At 45.4% G+C, this 15,151-nt stretch overlaps 1 protein-coding gene across 1 annotated transcript in view; it reads right to left on the reverse strand.

Moving 5' to 3' along the window:
- The window catches only part of MAP3K14 (mitogen-activated protein kinase kinase kinase 14), a 35,716-nt gene extending 24,315 nt beyond the window's left edge, over nucleotides 1-11,401 (reverse strand). The window contains exons 1-3 of the mRNA XM_081837711.1: nucleotides 10,919-11,401; nucleotides 1,328-1,600; nucleotides 117-186 (exon numbers count right to left, since the gene is read on the reverse strand). Coding sequence (XP_081693837.1) covers nucleotides 117-186; nucleotides 1,328-1,580 — 323 coding nt within the window. The 5' untranslated portion in view covers nucleotides 1,581-1,600; nucleotides 10,919-11,401. The remainder of the gene's footprint in view (nucleotides 1-116; nucleotides 187-1,327; nucleotides 1,601-10,918) is intronic.
- Between the last annotated feature and the right edge of the window lie 3,750 nt (nucleotides 11,402-15,151).

The following is a 15,151-nucleotide window of genomic DNA, read 5'->3' on the forward strand; positions in this document are numbered from 1 at the left end:
CTGTTCCTAGGATACAGGGTTAAGATGGAGTAGAAGATGCATTCTAGAATCAAAGTTCCCGCCCCACAATGCAATTGAGATTTGTGGCTCTTTCTGTGTTACAGGGGAGACCTTACCTGAATCGTTTGGTGTCAGCAAGAAAAGGCCTCTCAGAATATGTAGGGCTGAACTCCTGGCTGATCTCACCTGCAGGGGAAAGCAAACAAGGCCAATACAAGGCAGGGTGAGGCAGGAAATGCCAGAGTCATACCATCTTCTGGAAATCAGCTTTGCTGTAGCGAAGGAGGATGTCAAAACGTAACTACCAAAGGAGCCACGAGATCACCAAGAGGGACTGTGAGTATTCTGTTTGGGGAGATGTGGGGAGGAATCACAATTCTGGATGAAAAAATATGCAAGCCAGAATCCAAATAACTGAGTATTTGGTATCAAATGTCCATGGGAGTTTAGGATTTGTGTCTGGCGGGGAGGAACATGCTAACTGCTTCGCAAGCGGCTTCAAAATTTGGAGTGTTTCAGGAGCTGTTTACAATACAGCATAGGACGGCTCAGTGGAAAAAAGGCTCCTGGGATGGATAAAGTAGCCCTGTTTTAACACTTCAATTTCTCTTGTGCCTCATAATTGTTGATCTTTCCTACGGTATTCTAACTAAACCGCTTGTATTTCCCAGAATCTGAGCCCCAGAAGAGTTACATCTGTTTGGTTTCTTCTATTTACTACAGTGGTGCCTCGCAAGACGAAATTAATCCGTTCCGTGAGGCTCTTCGTCTAGCGGTTTTTTCGTCTTGTGAAGCAAGTTCATCGACAGCTTAGTGGATTAGCGCTATTAGCGGTTTAGCGGCTTTTAGCGGATCAGCTGTTAAGCGGCTTATCAGCGGATCAGCTGATAAGCGGCTTAGCGGCTTAGGAAAAGGGGGGGGAGGGGGGGAAACCCGCAGGAACTCGCAAAACATTTCATCTTGCGAAGCAAGCCCATAGGGAAATTCGTTTTGCGAAGTGCCTCCAAAACGGAAAACCCTTTCGTCTAGCGGGTTTTCCGTCTTGTGAGGCATTCGTCTTGCGGGGCACCACTGTACTGTATAAAATGTTATTCTGACATACCAGCTCCTTATACCTCAGCAGTTGGGATCCTCCTGCAATGGCTGTTGAGTGAAGCAATAGCAATCATGGGGTATGTCTGGTGAACAAGTTTCCCATTAGTTGGGCTGATGGGGTTGCAGGTCTGCTAGAGAGCTTTGATGCAGAAAGCTACAGCTACAGCTTCACCCCCAGCCACAATCCAATTTTAGCCCCCCATCCACTCAGCGTTGCAGACTCCCCACTTACATTCTGCCTGGGCAATGATGGAGATGGAGGCTAAGCTCCCTTTCCCACTGTCTTCCTTGGCAGTTCCTTTGGCAATCACGTCGCTCAGAATCTTCCACGGTCCCTGGAACACATTTTTCTCTGGATCCTCTACTTTGCAAACGCTGCTCTTTTTCTCAGTCACCACCTCCTTCGGTCCCTTATCCGTAGGAAGCTCCTTTGGGTGCCCAACGATAACTGGAGCATCTTGGCAAGCTATTTCCATTACGGCCATCTCCTCCTTTTGCTAGAAGGCTGGAAGATAAATCCCACAAAAAAAGAACAAGCCATTAGAATAGATGCCCTCTCTTCATAGAACCATAGTACTAAGGGGTAGAAGGGACCCTTGAGAACATCTAGGGCAACCCCCTAAATGCAGGAATCTCAACACATGGTCCAGAATGTGGAGACCACACACTATTGAGTTCTCCTTCCCTCTCACAAACACACTGATGATGCAGGGAGCATTCACTAGCGGGGGAAATGTGCAAGGTGGTTGCATGACACACATGCGGACCACAGACCTATCTCTCTCACTTGCTCATAATTCACATGTCCCTCTCAGGCAAACAACACATGCACACAGGCCACACATTCCTATCCCCCCCCCAACACACACCAGCTATAAATACATATCTCTTTCAAGTGCATCTCACATATGATGGGTGCCTGCAGGAAACTGGGGGGGGGGGGGGGAGTGTCAGGGGAAGTAAAACACAGAAAGGGTAGAATAGGCTAATTTCTCGCAAAAAAAAAATGAGAAGGGTCGTGCCTGTATGTTTTGCCTCGTATCTCAGGTTCTAACTACCACTACTACTATTTCATCTTTATCCCACACATCTGACTGGGTTGCCCCAGCCACTCTGGAAGGCTCCCAACAAAGTATTAAACACACAATAGAACCTCAAACATTAAAAACTTCCCTGCAAATGCTAGGAACTTGCTTAAAACCAAAATGGGGAAACTGAGGGTTATGGTACATGAAAGAAGGCTTTCATGGGCTCTATGGTGCCCGTGGGCACGGGATTGGCAATTCCTGTTGAACAGGATGCTTTGGGCAGTGGATACAAGGTGGCTGTTCCTTCCTGTTCTGGGTGGTGAGAGGGAAGGCTAGATAGACACATTCTCCCTTTCCTTCCCCCACCTCCATTTTCCTTGCTGTGTTGCATCACATTAAAATGTTCAGGTCTGGGCTGGTTGCCAGTCCTGACTGAGAGCATTATATTGCTATTTAGCGTGGGCGGGTGGGTAGGGGAAGACTCTGGGGAATAAGAAACCGGGAAAGGCATTCAGGGAAGTGGGGACAGTTCTCCTATAGCATGTGAGGAGGAGCTTTTAAAAATCTCGTGGCACATTCCTCCTCCAAACTTCGCTTTCAGGGCATGCATTTTTAGGGAGGCCAGTTGTCTCCACCCTCCCACCCCCGGTCTTCCATCTTCTCAAATGATGCCCTAATACTCCATGACTCAAATGCTCTCAGCCTGACCTTCCATCTCTCTCCCCACCCCCACCCCCTCTCTGTCCTTCAACATTCACTGTTTGAACCAATTTAGACCTTTGGACTAAATTGGAAAGTTCACACAGTGTGCCATATGTTTGGTTCCTTTCAGACCCCTCCAGGACCCCCCCCCCAACAGTGCAAACATGAGAATATAGTGGAGAAATAAAACAAGAATTTTAATGCACCTGTGACTGGGCATCAGTGATGGGTCATCTTCCCTGCAAACGAGAGGGAAAGTGAGGCTTGTCACCAAATACTGATGGGCATTTTGAGCTATGTCTTGCGCGAAGTGTTTCAGTGCAGAGATAACAATAAGGTTTTTTTATATTCCATATTTGGTATGGCATACACCTCTGAGCTTTGGACTAAGCGAGCAGACTCTCTGTGGCAGGGAAAGGAACTGGGGGGACACTGCTCTCTTAGCCACAATCCGACACTCAGCCTCTTGACAACAGAGAATCCTATTCCTGTTTCGCAAGGCTCTTTCGTGGCAGGGTGCCGGCCAGTTTTCCGCCTCTCCTTTGAGCTTCACGCTAGCAAAGGGCACTTCCCTGTGCTTCTGATGAGCCAGAAGCAGAATGGGGGAACCTCCGGACACTGCACCCAACTGGAGTGGATCTTGCAAGAGACGGTGTCCTGTCTCCAGTTTGCAAGCCTTGCCCAGGCTGGGCACCCCTGTCTCCCACCACTTCCCAGCACAGGCAGGCTTCCAGACAGGCCGAGGTGGTGTCGGCTGGCTGGGGAGGGTGTGGCAGAGGCTCAATGAAGGGCTGCACACACACTTTCTCAGTGCTCCTTTCCTCCTGACCACATACACAGCACAGCCTTTTCTCTGTTTTTAGGAACTCTGTCCTCTTTATGCTGCTTTTTCTTTTTTCTTTTAATGCACTTCTGCAAACCTTGGGGTTCCCTCAAACAAGGAAGATACCTCTGTTTTTTCACTGGCCCTATTTTGGCTACAAAGCTGTTATTGGGGGAGCGGTTTAGTCCCGTATTGTTTATTCTTATTTAAACAGTTTATATATGCCTTAACCCCCATGGTTAATAAATGGTTTATAAAATGTAATGAAAAAAAAGGAGGAAGTTAAAACTATAAAATCTCTATTAAAATGCCTGATGGATGTTGAGTAGGGCGGGGGGAGTGTCTGACTCCAACTGGAAGGGAGTTCCATAAAATTGTGCCTTCAATACTAAGCTCACAGCTCCTGGTGGATACAAGCCCTGCATCCAAGCTGTGGGGGACCACCCCAAAAAACATCAGTGATTGGGCAGGGATATAAGAGATTGAGCAGTCCTTGCAGTATCCTGAACCCAAATTGTTAAGGGCCTTGCAAATTAATACAAGCACACTGAACCTGGCCTGGTAGCATATAGATTTTTGTTGTTGTAGGTTTAGTCTCTATAAAATTTATTTAATTTTCAGATTTTGAAATTTACAAAAATGGTCCTGGATACCATGACGGTCTATGGGATCAAAAGCCACAGAGAAAATGAGAAGCAGAGTCAAACTCTGGCCACAATCCTGTCCTTGCCTTTACCTGACCAGCAACGCTTACCCTTCCACAGACTCCTTACGATTATTGTTTCGTAGACCATTTTAAACCTGCCTTTTAACTTCAAAAAATGCCCAAGGAAGTTCACAATATAAATGAAATTAAAAATAAGAGCAGCATTAAAATAATTTTACTTTTTTTAAAAATCCACAGATTAAAAACAAATTCAGATTAGAATGATGGGACAAAATGCTCCACACACTGGGGAAAGTATCAAATGCTTGCCAGAAAAAGAAGTCTTCACACCTAGGCACCTTTCCACCTGTGACCAACACCCTTGGCCCTGCTGAACTTGCTGCTTCAAGGTCACAGCTCACCTTGATTGTTCTGGCTTCTTGGCTTTGCACCAAGTGACAGCCTCTGCCTGAGAGCCTGCTTCTGCTGCCATCTCTGTTCCTGTAATGAACGCCCACGGCCCATTTCCCAACACTGATAATGCACTCGGGGCAGGATCTCCTCCCGTGTTCTAGTTGCAAAGCTACCAGGTATGAATGGGGAGCCAGCTCGGCCTTTTTTCCGCTGAAGCTTGCCTCAAGTGTTTCCAAGTCCACTTCGTGCAAGGATTCCCTTCTGTGTTTTGAGAAGGGAGAAGTTAGGCCTCAAAAGTGAAACCAAGTCATCTGATTGCCATATACAGTAGTTGCAGGGGGAAGCGGTGAGGTCCTCACAAATCACCACTTCATTTTAGTAAGGCCTCAAGCCTCATCTTCCTGAAAGAGAACAGGAAGCAAAGGCCCTCCTTGTTAAAATAATATTTAGCTGCCCTTCCTGAACCTATTCAGGAAGATACAACGAACAATAGGGTGCTGTTTCGGGGGTGACCTTATCTGCAGCAGGGAAGAAAAGCTGCTTCCTCTCTGCGAGATGCTTTTTACCCAAAATTGAAAGTCATTGTTCCTTGTCCCAAGGTAACCCCTGCCTACCCAAAAAAAGAATCCTAAGGTGCCTGAGCTACATATTCATGTGTCAAAAGAAAGAAATAAAACACTTGTGGCACTTTAGAAGTGCTAACAGACTGATGAAGAGGTGGGCAACCTATCGGTCCATGGTGTGGATAATCTGCCTGATGTCAGCATCCAGATAGAGAGAAGGATGGGCAGAAATGCAGACAAAAGTGATCTGGATGAACACATCCAGAATCAGAGATCGGAGAGGTTTCCATTTAAAATGCTAGACAACTGCATCCACACTTCCTGAAAAAATACAGGTGGCGACCATTTTGCTTGCATTCAACTGATGCACGGGTCGTTTTGGAACTGGAAGAGGGCATAACGGGGGGGGGGGGGCGTATAATGGGGCAGGCTTATGCGTGCTCCACCAAATCATGTGAATGCCCAGAATGCCGCCCCTGCACAAATGGGGAGTTGCCTGTACGGAAATCAAAGCACAGCCACCCTTCAGCATTTGCACTTCTTTGAACTTGCAGTTCTCTAACTAATCCTCAGTTATTATTTTTTACAAGACTATGTGTATTAGGGGAAAGTGTGCATTGCAAGGATGCATGTTGTAAAAAGGCATTATATCAAGGAAACTGCTTGCATAAGTGTGTGCGTTTGTGTGTTAGGAGAAATGTACACCAAAATTATGGCGATTTTGGGGTCAGAAGGTTCCTTTTCCAGGTCAAAACTGATGTGCAATTGTAAAGAACAAACCTAAAACTGGAAAAATGATAAAACAGATAAACCAAAACCAACAAATTGATCTATTAACCCTAACTGGATTAAAGGTTGTCCTGTTAAGAAAGAGGTTGCTCCATTTCATTTTTACTTAAATAACAGCAACCATCAGTGGCATAGCGTGGGGGCTGCAGGGGGGGCCGGCCGCACCGGGCGCAACATCTGGGGGTTAGGGTTAGGGGCGCAAATCCACGGGTTAGGAGGCGCAAATTACTTGCCTTGCCCTGGGTGCTGACAACCCACGCTACGCCACTGGCAACCATGGTACGTGGGAAAATGGTATGTTAGTCTTTTCTCATCACACCACAGACTCAATGAAAGCTGCCCCTCCCAGAGCTGTTCCTCATCATGGCAACTATTTGATTTGCAGGAGAAAACCAAACCACACATTTAACATAGTGTATAGTTTGGCCCTGAGTCTACAAGGACCATGTGCTGCTAGTATCCCATTGCTGCATTATTAATCAAGACATGGAAGCTGAATTTGCAAACCACCAATTCTGGAATACAGTACTCTATGTGCTTCCCAGCCTGTGTTGCATTTTTAATTTTACACATCTCAGACAGAATTAGGCAGGAAACATCTGGCAAGCAACCACAGCAGCAGCTGTCCATTCATCACCAATGAGGTATTTGAAACTTGTGTGTTGTATCCCCGCCCCCCTTAAGAGAAAATGTTTCATTCCAGAGTACAGTAATACAAACAATTTGTACCTTGTGTCTATCTTGGCAAAACTGCATCTCAAGCATCAGCAATTTAAACACTGAGGATTGCTTTAAGCCAGTCACAGGGTGTTCCAAAAAACTACACTTTCATCTTTAATACACAGTGGACTTGAACCCATGAAACCTTATGCGGCAATAAAAGTCTTTAAGGTGCTGCAAGATTTTTTGTTGTTTTAACCCTAGGTTTGTAAACAATTGATCACCTGGGTGATCAGGAATTGTCTCCAAGCAACCAAGTGGGGAAGAGTTTGTAAACTGAAAGAGAATTAGTTTGTTTTCATCTTCAAAGAAGATATGTGTCAGCTGGTGATTTATTTACAAGACTAAACCATATTCCAAATTTATCAAAATACATCCTGTAATGCTAAGGAGAAGCACCAAGCAGACACAGTATATGCTGGATTTTAATATACACAGGAAAGCTTAAACTGCTATTAGTAATATTTTAAGACTATTACATTTACAGTTTTGTTTTTTAAATGCAAATAAGGATTGGCATGTCTTTTCATTGCACAGCACGTTGCCACATATTTGTAGGGGGAAATGCATGGAACTGGAAGCCAAGAGAATATCAACCTGTTAGACTCAGACTGACTGGACATCACACCCACAGGAAGAAAAACCAAGTATAATAAGCCACTGAAGCTTCAACCACAAGAGCATAAGAGGAGGCTTCTGGGCCATTCCATCCAGTCCAACATCCTGTTCTCACAGTGGCCAACCAGATGCCCATGGGAAACCCACATGCACAGGAGCACTCTCCCCGCTTGAGGTTTCCAGAAACTGCTATTCAGAAACATCATAACTGCCTCCAACCACAAACCACAGAAACCCTACCTGTCCTTCTGTGGTCTCTGAAACTCTACCAGACACTATCCAGACCATATTACCACTTCAGCATTAACTTTGATAGAGTTTTGTCCACACTGAACAAAAATGCACTTCTGTCCTTATGCTACAGCAAAGTTATGAAACTCAAAGGTCCGTACATTTTTTTGCTGGCCTTGGTAGCAAAGGCAAGACCTGTTATCGTTAGGATCCATCCCTTGCCATCGGCACAATTTTCTATGCCTGCTTGCAGAAAAGCCGCATTATGTTCTACGGGGTACCTGTGTACAGGATTGCAGTCCTGACCTCACACTGCACCTCAATGGGATGTCAAGGACAATTCCCCTTCTGCAGCTCTAAACCTTAGGTGCTGGGGGAAGGGATTACAGTGGTACCTCAGTTTAAGAACAGTCCTGTTTAAAAATGATTCGGTATACGAACTCCACAAAACCGTAAGTAGTGTCCCAGTTTGAGAACTTTACCTCGATCTAAGAACAGAATCCGAACAGTGGAAGGGCACCAGCGGCGGCAGGTCTCATTAGGGAAAGCGAGCCTCAGTTTAAGAATGGTTTTAGTTTAAGAACGGACTTCCAGAATGGATTAAGTTCATAAACGTATCACTGTATTATTAGTAGTAATAGTAACAGCAGTATACCACCCTGTACCTGTAGACCTCAGGGCAGTTCACAACATAAAATCACAATATGAACACAAAATACATGATAAAAATAGAAACAAAAACAACCCAATAATCCACAACACAAAGCAGCCAGTCCCAACTTTCCTCGCTAGGTTGTAGACATAAAGTAAAGCAAGCATCTTTTCTATCACTACGCTGAGCTCTCTGAAGGTCAGTGCAATTGAAGGGGTGATTTCTCTACCCACCCACCCAAGTTTCCAAGCTAGAGGGGAATGTTGGGGCTCCCCTTGCCATCGCTGCCTTTGGGCAAAAACTACTGTGGCAAGAATGGCAAACAGAAATGTAAATCCTAGGGAGAGAGATGCATCTACCTCTTCCAATGACACTCCTCCTCAAACTTACGACCTTTTTTCTTTTGATAGGTCTTTGGCCCAATTGACAATGCCTGCCTCCCGTTTTAGTGGCTGTGTTAACTGCTACACTTTGCCTAATTTTCTTGAATGCATTTGTTTTTAATTTTGATTTAATCTATATTAGACATTTCTAAAAGAAACTGAAAGCCAAGGTAAAATGCTTTATAACTATCAGACCTCACATTTCTGGTGTAGAGCCTGGCAGGCTACTAGCTTGCTACAGTGGTGCCTCGCAAGACAAAAAGAATCCGTTCCGCGAGTCTCTTTGTCTAGCATTTTTTTCGTCTTGCGAAGCAAGCCCATTGACGGCTTAACGGATTAGCGCTATTAGCGGTTTAGCGGCTTTTAGCGGCTTAGCGAATAAGCGGCTTAACGGTTTAGAAAAAGTGGGGGAAGGGGAAAAAAACTGCAGGAACTCGCAAGACATTTTCGTCTTGTGAAGCAAGCCCATAGGAAATTCGTTTTGCGAAGCACCTCCAAAACGGAAAACTCTTTCGTCTAGCGAGTTTTCTGTCTTGCGAGGCATTCGTATTGCGGGGCACCACTGTATTTGAAAGCTACTGTAGACAAGAAGAAGCCTGTTAGGCCTGGATGAAAAGAGCTGCTAGACGAAGGCATATGGGCTATGCTGTTATGTTTGGGCTAAGTAAGTTAAACCGAATGAGGTATGTGCAGGTATCCTGGGAAAGGGCAAGTAAAGGTTCACAGAAAATAAACTCCTCACATGCTGCTCATCATGGCTTACTGGGAGGCATAACTTGCTACGTGCTGGAAGGTGCATTCAAGCTTATTTTCCTTTTTCCATCCCATCCTTCCTCCAAGGTTCTCACAGTGGCACACATACACCCCTGCAAGGGAGGTTAGGCTGAGAGGCACCCACATGGCCCAGGGTCATCCTTTAGGGCTCTGAAACCAGTCAATCCAAGTCTAAGCCCGCTGCAGTCATTACATATTGCAAGGATAATACCTAGTGGTTTATTTGCAAAGCGCTTTGTACACTCCTCTTGAGTGCCCAATAAGGTGCTGTGCAGGAAGAAGAGACCTATCTATCTATACAAAATATGCACACGGGGGAGAGGGGGCAGCAAGTAGCAAAACAGCCTGCCAGCTTTTAATTCTGTCAGCTTCCTCCCAACTTTAATTCTGTTAACTTGGCTGACAGCTCCATCACAGAGCAGGAGGACTCTTAAATCTCAGGGCCATGGGTTCGAGTTCCACACTGGGCGGAAAAACTCCTGCCTTGCAGGGGATAGGACTAGACAATCCTCGGGGGTCACTTCCAACTCTATAAATAGTCAATGGTTCTAAATTCTCAACAACACTGGGATATTAGCTCCGCCCAAGGCATGATAGAGAACACCGGGAAAAGATAGACATAATATTTTACAAGGACAGGAAGAAACATCACAGACACACAGGAAGAACAAGGATATAGCTTGAATGCTTCACCTGCAGGTTTATAAAACATTTAATGCGTCCATACAAATGGAAGTTGTTAATATTGGAGTTGTTGTATAAGGGACTCCTATGTTGACTGGAGTGTAACTGAAATTAATAAGATTTTGGAATGCAGAAATAAAGTAAATCATCAAACCATCAATTCTAGCATGCAGGGGGGACACCGAAATTATATGATTTGGCATCTGAATGATTGGTACTAGTAATTGTATTCTAATTTGGCATTGCTATAATGAGGCTATTATTGGATTATTGTAATTGAAAACTAATAAAATTTATTATTTTTTTTAAAAAAAGATTCTAAATTCTCATCCAGAGACACTTAGGAGGTGGGAACGAGAAACGGCCGCGCTAGACAAGCAATAGGTGCGGCAAATTAGGACTCCGCCCCTGGCGGGGGAATAGCTTGAGAGAGCTGCGGTCCTTCCTCAGAGACTACAACTCCCAGCAGCCTCGGCCGCCCACCGGCGCTGCTTTCGCACAGGATGGAGGAAAATGAAGTCTGAAGGAAGTTTTGGCTGAGGAGCGCAGAACATACACATACACACACACACACACACACGAACATACCCCTCTAAGCCACGAATAGCGGGACCGTGCTGAGGGCTGAAGAGACGAGGGGCACACCAGCGGGAGAAGAAAATAAGTTTTTTTGGGGGGGTGAGAAGCAGCACTCCCCCCTCGCGCACACGGGAGAAGCAGCAGCAGCAGCAGCAGCTTCAGGAAGCCCAAACACAGCCCTTTAAAAAGCAAGGTGCGGCACAAACCAGAAACCCACCTGTCGCGGGGTTGGGGGGAGAAGACACAAGACCCACAGCAGGCACTTCCGGCCTCCTTCCCTCCTCGGGCACAGACTGACAGGAAGCTTAAAAGCGGACGCCTCAAGGCGGAGGGGCAGAGCCGGCCACGCCCCGCAATCCCACCTCCGCCCAATCAGACGCCGCTATTTCCTCGAAGCCACGCCCACTTTCTCCCACGCTGCTTCGCGCCTTCCCCCCGTCCACCTCCCTGTCTCAGGGGAGGGGGTGTGGGACAAAATGGCTTCAGGGATAAGCCACGCCCAGTCGGCGGGCAAGGCCGGCGGTGACGTCACCCGCGCGGGCGTGTTCCTCCTCCCGCCCCTTTCAAGGCCCTCCAATAACGCTTCCTCTTATCTTCCTGTCTCTTTCTGATTGGTTCCCGGGAGCTGCCCGTGATTTCCTATAACTACTTTGGCTGCGGGAAAACGCAGTACAGTAGTAAGAAGAAGTGCTGTTTTTCTAAAACAGTGTTTACGGGTACTTTCATTTTGACTCAAGACAATCACCATTTTATAGTTCAAATCGGGAAGAATACAATAAATGGACAAAAGTATAAATATTCACAAAATGTTTAGGGGTCTGCGTCCCCCTAGGAAAAAACCCAATAAAATAATAATGGCTTGAGAGCGTTATATCCGGCTGGATCTTTTTCAATAAATTGTTTTCTCGAAGGGTGTGACTCGAATTCAGAACGGGAGTGGCAAGATGTTAGTCTTTCCCAGCACACACACACACAAATTACTATGTAAGACAGTAAATCTGTTAAACAAAAATGACAAGCAAGGACTGTATGATGACTTGCACATGTAAGCATATGGTCTCAAACTGACTTTCTCTTATATGCTACTTTTTGCGACAATGGCGACTGTTACTACTGATCCTAAACTAAATAGTTTAGTTGCCCAGCCCTGCTTCGGATCCTCCACCAACTACCGTCCCTTCCCGAACCCACAGCTCTCAACTGCCTCACCTGCAACATTCAAAGCCTCCAGCATTCCACCCTCCCTCCCTCCTTAACGTTCCCTTAATAGTTCCAATACAATCACCTTCGTCACCCTGTTACACTGGTTTTGAACTAGTGAGCCGTGGTACCCTGGGGTGACTTCCAGGAGCGTTCAGGTGAGCCCTGGTGGGCTGTCCTTTCATTAACCTGCAGCCCAGATCTTCCTGCTTTCTCTCTCTTTCTCCCTCTTTCATTGAGGGAGAGCCGGCAGCTTTAACTTGCAGCCCGTTATCTTCCTGCATCTCTTCCCTACCGCCCCCCCCGCCCCCGTTTATCTTCTTAAAATATCCACACACACCCACGAAAAAATCCTCCCCAGCTTCAGTAACTAACAGTTCCTCGGTTTTACAAAAAAGGGCTTCAGAAATAATTAAGTAGTTTGATGGTGTGTGGGTGTGTTCTGTAAGAAGGAATTTAAAAATAACTCTGAAAGTGGGGTCTTTTATGTTTCTCCTCCTACCCCAAACATCCCTTCCCCCATTTCTTCTCTACCTACCCTGCAGGTAACCCCCACTCCCCTTAACAGTTATCCAGCTTTGTTAGGGTTGCTGTATTTCAAAAAGTAAAAACCAGGACACCCCGAAGTTGTTGAGGTTTGACTTGTCTAAGATCCAGGACAAGGCACCGCCTTTCAGAAATTCCGCCTAAACGTCAATTCCATTTGGGAAATCCCAGTAATGGCAGCCCTAATTGTGGGGACAGGCAGAATGTTGCGGTAAAGGACCATGTCTGCATGTGTGTCCTGTGCTGTGTGTTTGTTGCTTTCCTACCCCGCAGTAAGAAAGCATTTCTGCTGCTGATCTTAATCTTGTTTTGCCCTTTCCACCCCCAGATAAACTCTAATTTTGGGAAAGCCTGGGGCTGCTGTATGAAGTATGTCAGCTCAGCCCTTAGCAGTGTGCTCCCACTTTACGCACATGCCCACTGGCTGTTACAAGACAACAACAACAACAACAACAGTAGAGCCGCCATTTTGCAGCTGAAAATGGGAATGGATTATGTACTTGCCAGGCAGGGAGGCCTATGTGGAGTCTTGAACTTGACAGGGAATGCCTGTTGCTTTAACATTTCTGATAATGGTGAGGCAATCCGTGTGTTGGCCACAAAGATGGAGAATATAGCACATGTCCCAGTACAAACATGGGAAGGATGGGATATGGGATGGCTCACCAATTGGTTACCTAATGTCGCAGGACTCAAAGGGATACTATTGTCTTGCTTGTTTTTCTTGACAGTAGTAGTATTGGTTTTATGTATGATGCCATGTATCATTTCATGTTTTAGAAGTACAATTAGCAAGATGGTTTCAAATGAAACTTTACCTCATATCATGGCCCTATACAGAGCTTTACCTCAGGAATATGATGAAGGTCAAGCTATCAAGGACACTTGGGATGAAGGTCCTTGAGCTTGAAAGGGGGGAATGAGGCATCTAATCATAAGCCTGCATTTTTATCAAAGCTTCTATATGTTTAATCAGGGCTTGCATTTTAAAATAAGCTTAAAGATTTTCAAATGTTTCATGCCAGGCAAAAGACCAGCTGCCTAAAAGGCCTTGGCAATGTTTTTCCTCCTAGGAAAGGGGCCCCCTGATTTATAGCAGAAAACAATTCTCAAAGTCATAAAAAAAAGGAAGTTACAGACCTGACCTTGCATGTTGCAAAGTACTAAATTAAAGGGTGGATAAATGGGTAAAATAACACCATTTGCCTCCCAGTAAAATGAGCCATATCTTCTTCCTAAGGTTGAAAGGCCAAGAGCAATGGAGAAACATTTAGCTGGCAGAAAGAAAAGAGAGCATTTTTAGGAAATCCTCTAAAGCCATTCTTTCTTAAACTGAGAGAGTTAAAGGGCAATAAATGTTGGGAAGAGCTAATGGGAAAGCAGCTGGCTGGAAGGGAAGGGTGAAAGGAGGGCTGTAAACTGAAGAGGCTTCTTTTAAAAGCTTTTTTTTTACTGAGTTCCTTCCTTTTCACTTTGAGAAGCTTTATTCTTTTAAAAGGCTACCTATGACAAATGTATGAAATATATTGGCTTAAATGTAATTATGCAAAGGATTTAAGAAATGCTAGATTCTTATTTCATAGAGTCATATTGCAATAGGAGACCAGAGGGGCAAATGAGCCTAGCCCCCCTGCTAGACAGGAGACGCCATAGAGCACTCTTGATATATAGTTGTCAGGCATTTGTTTAAAAACCTTCAATTGAAGGAAATCTTTCAATGTTGATGTGAACTCAAGATCTTTGACATCTGTTGAAGATAAAAATGTAAGATTAACCATTTGTTTTAGAAGGCAATAGGGCAAGGAGGGCAAGAGGTGAGCTGGTAATTAAGATTCCATGTAAGATATATTATTACTTATTTGTCATTTATATATAGCTCTTTGTCTCCCATATAAGGACAGAAGGAAGTGGGTGTATCTTTTGTGATTGGTTCTAGCAAACAGCCAATAGGAATTTCAACCAGGCTGATTGGACAGAGGCAGCCACAGGAGGAGCAAAGGGGGCTGGATTAAGGAAATATAAGTGCTGGCCAGGATGGCAGGAGGCCAGGCCAGAGCTTGGTAACCATGTACCACTGAGCCTCTCATTTATTTGTCTGACAAATAAATTACTATTTTAATTTCTCTATTGCTGCGTTGAATATTTCATTCCAGCTAAGCGTTAACCACAAGCAGGGTGCTACACAACAACAACAACAACAACAACAACAACACTTTTATTTATACCCCACCCATCTGGCTAGGTTACCCCAGCCACTCTGGGCAGCTAAAGGATGGAGGGGGGCCCTAAGATGCACTATGATCTCAACCCACTACACTTTGGCACCCCCCTTTATTCTTTATTATTAATACAGCTGCCTGACAACCCAGCAGCCTGGCCTCTGTTTTCCAGCTGATGTCACAATGGGCAGGTTTGCAAGCAGGCATCATATTGCCCTGAGAGAGGGATGCCTGTCATTCTGATGGTGATACGCTTGCCAAGGCAAGTGCTGCCCATAAGTGATAATGAGCAGGAACTGTGAAGGTAAGAGGAGCTCAGATGCCAGGTTCTTGGGCTGGGGAGGGACCCTGTGCATTGGAAATGGAAAACCAGGAGGGTGTTGAGTGTCACAGGATTGCGCCTTGACTTCAAGGGGAATGTTGGGCAGATGGGTTTTGCTCGTGTTCAAGTGCTAAGATTGCCACACAGGTTTTCCCACATATTG

This window comes from Podarcis erhardii (assembly GCF_964252035.2).
Source record: "Podarcis erhardii genome assembly, chromosome: 13".
NCBI lineage: Eukaryota > Metazoa > Chordata > Lepidosauria > Squamata > Lacertidae > Podarcis > Podarcis erhardii.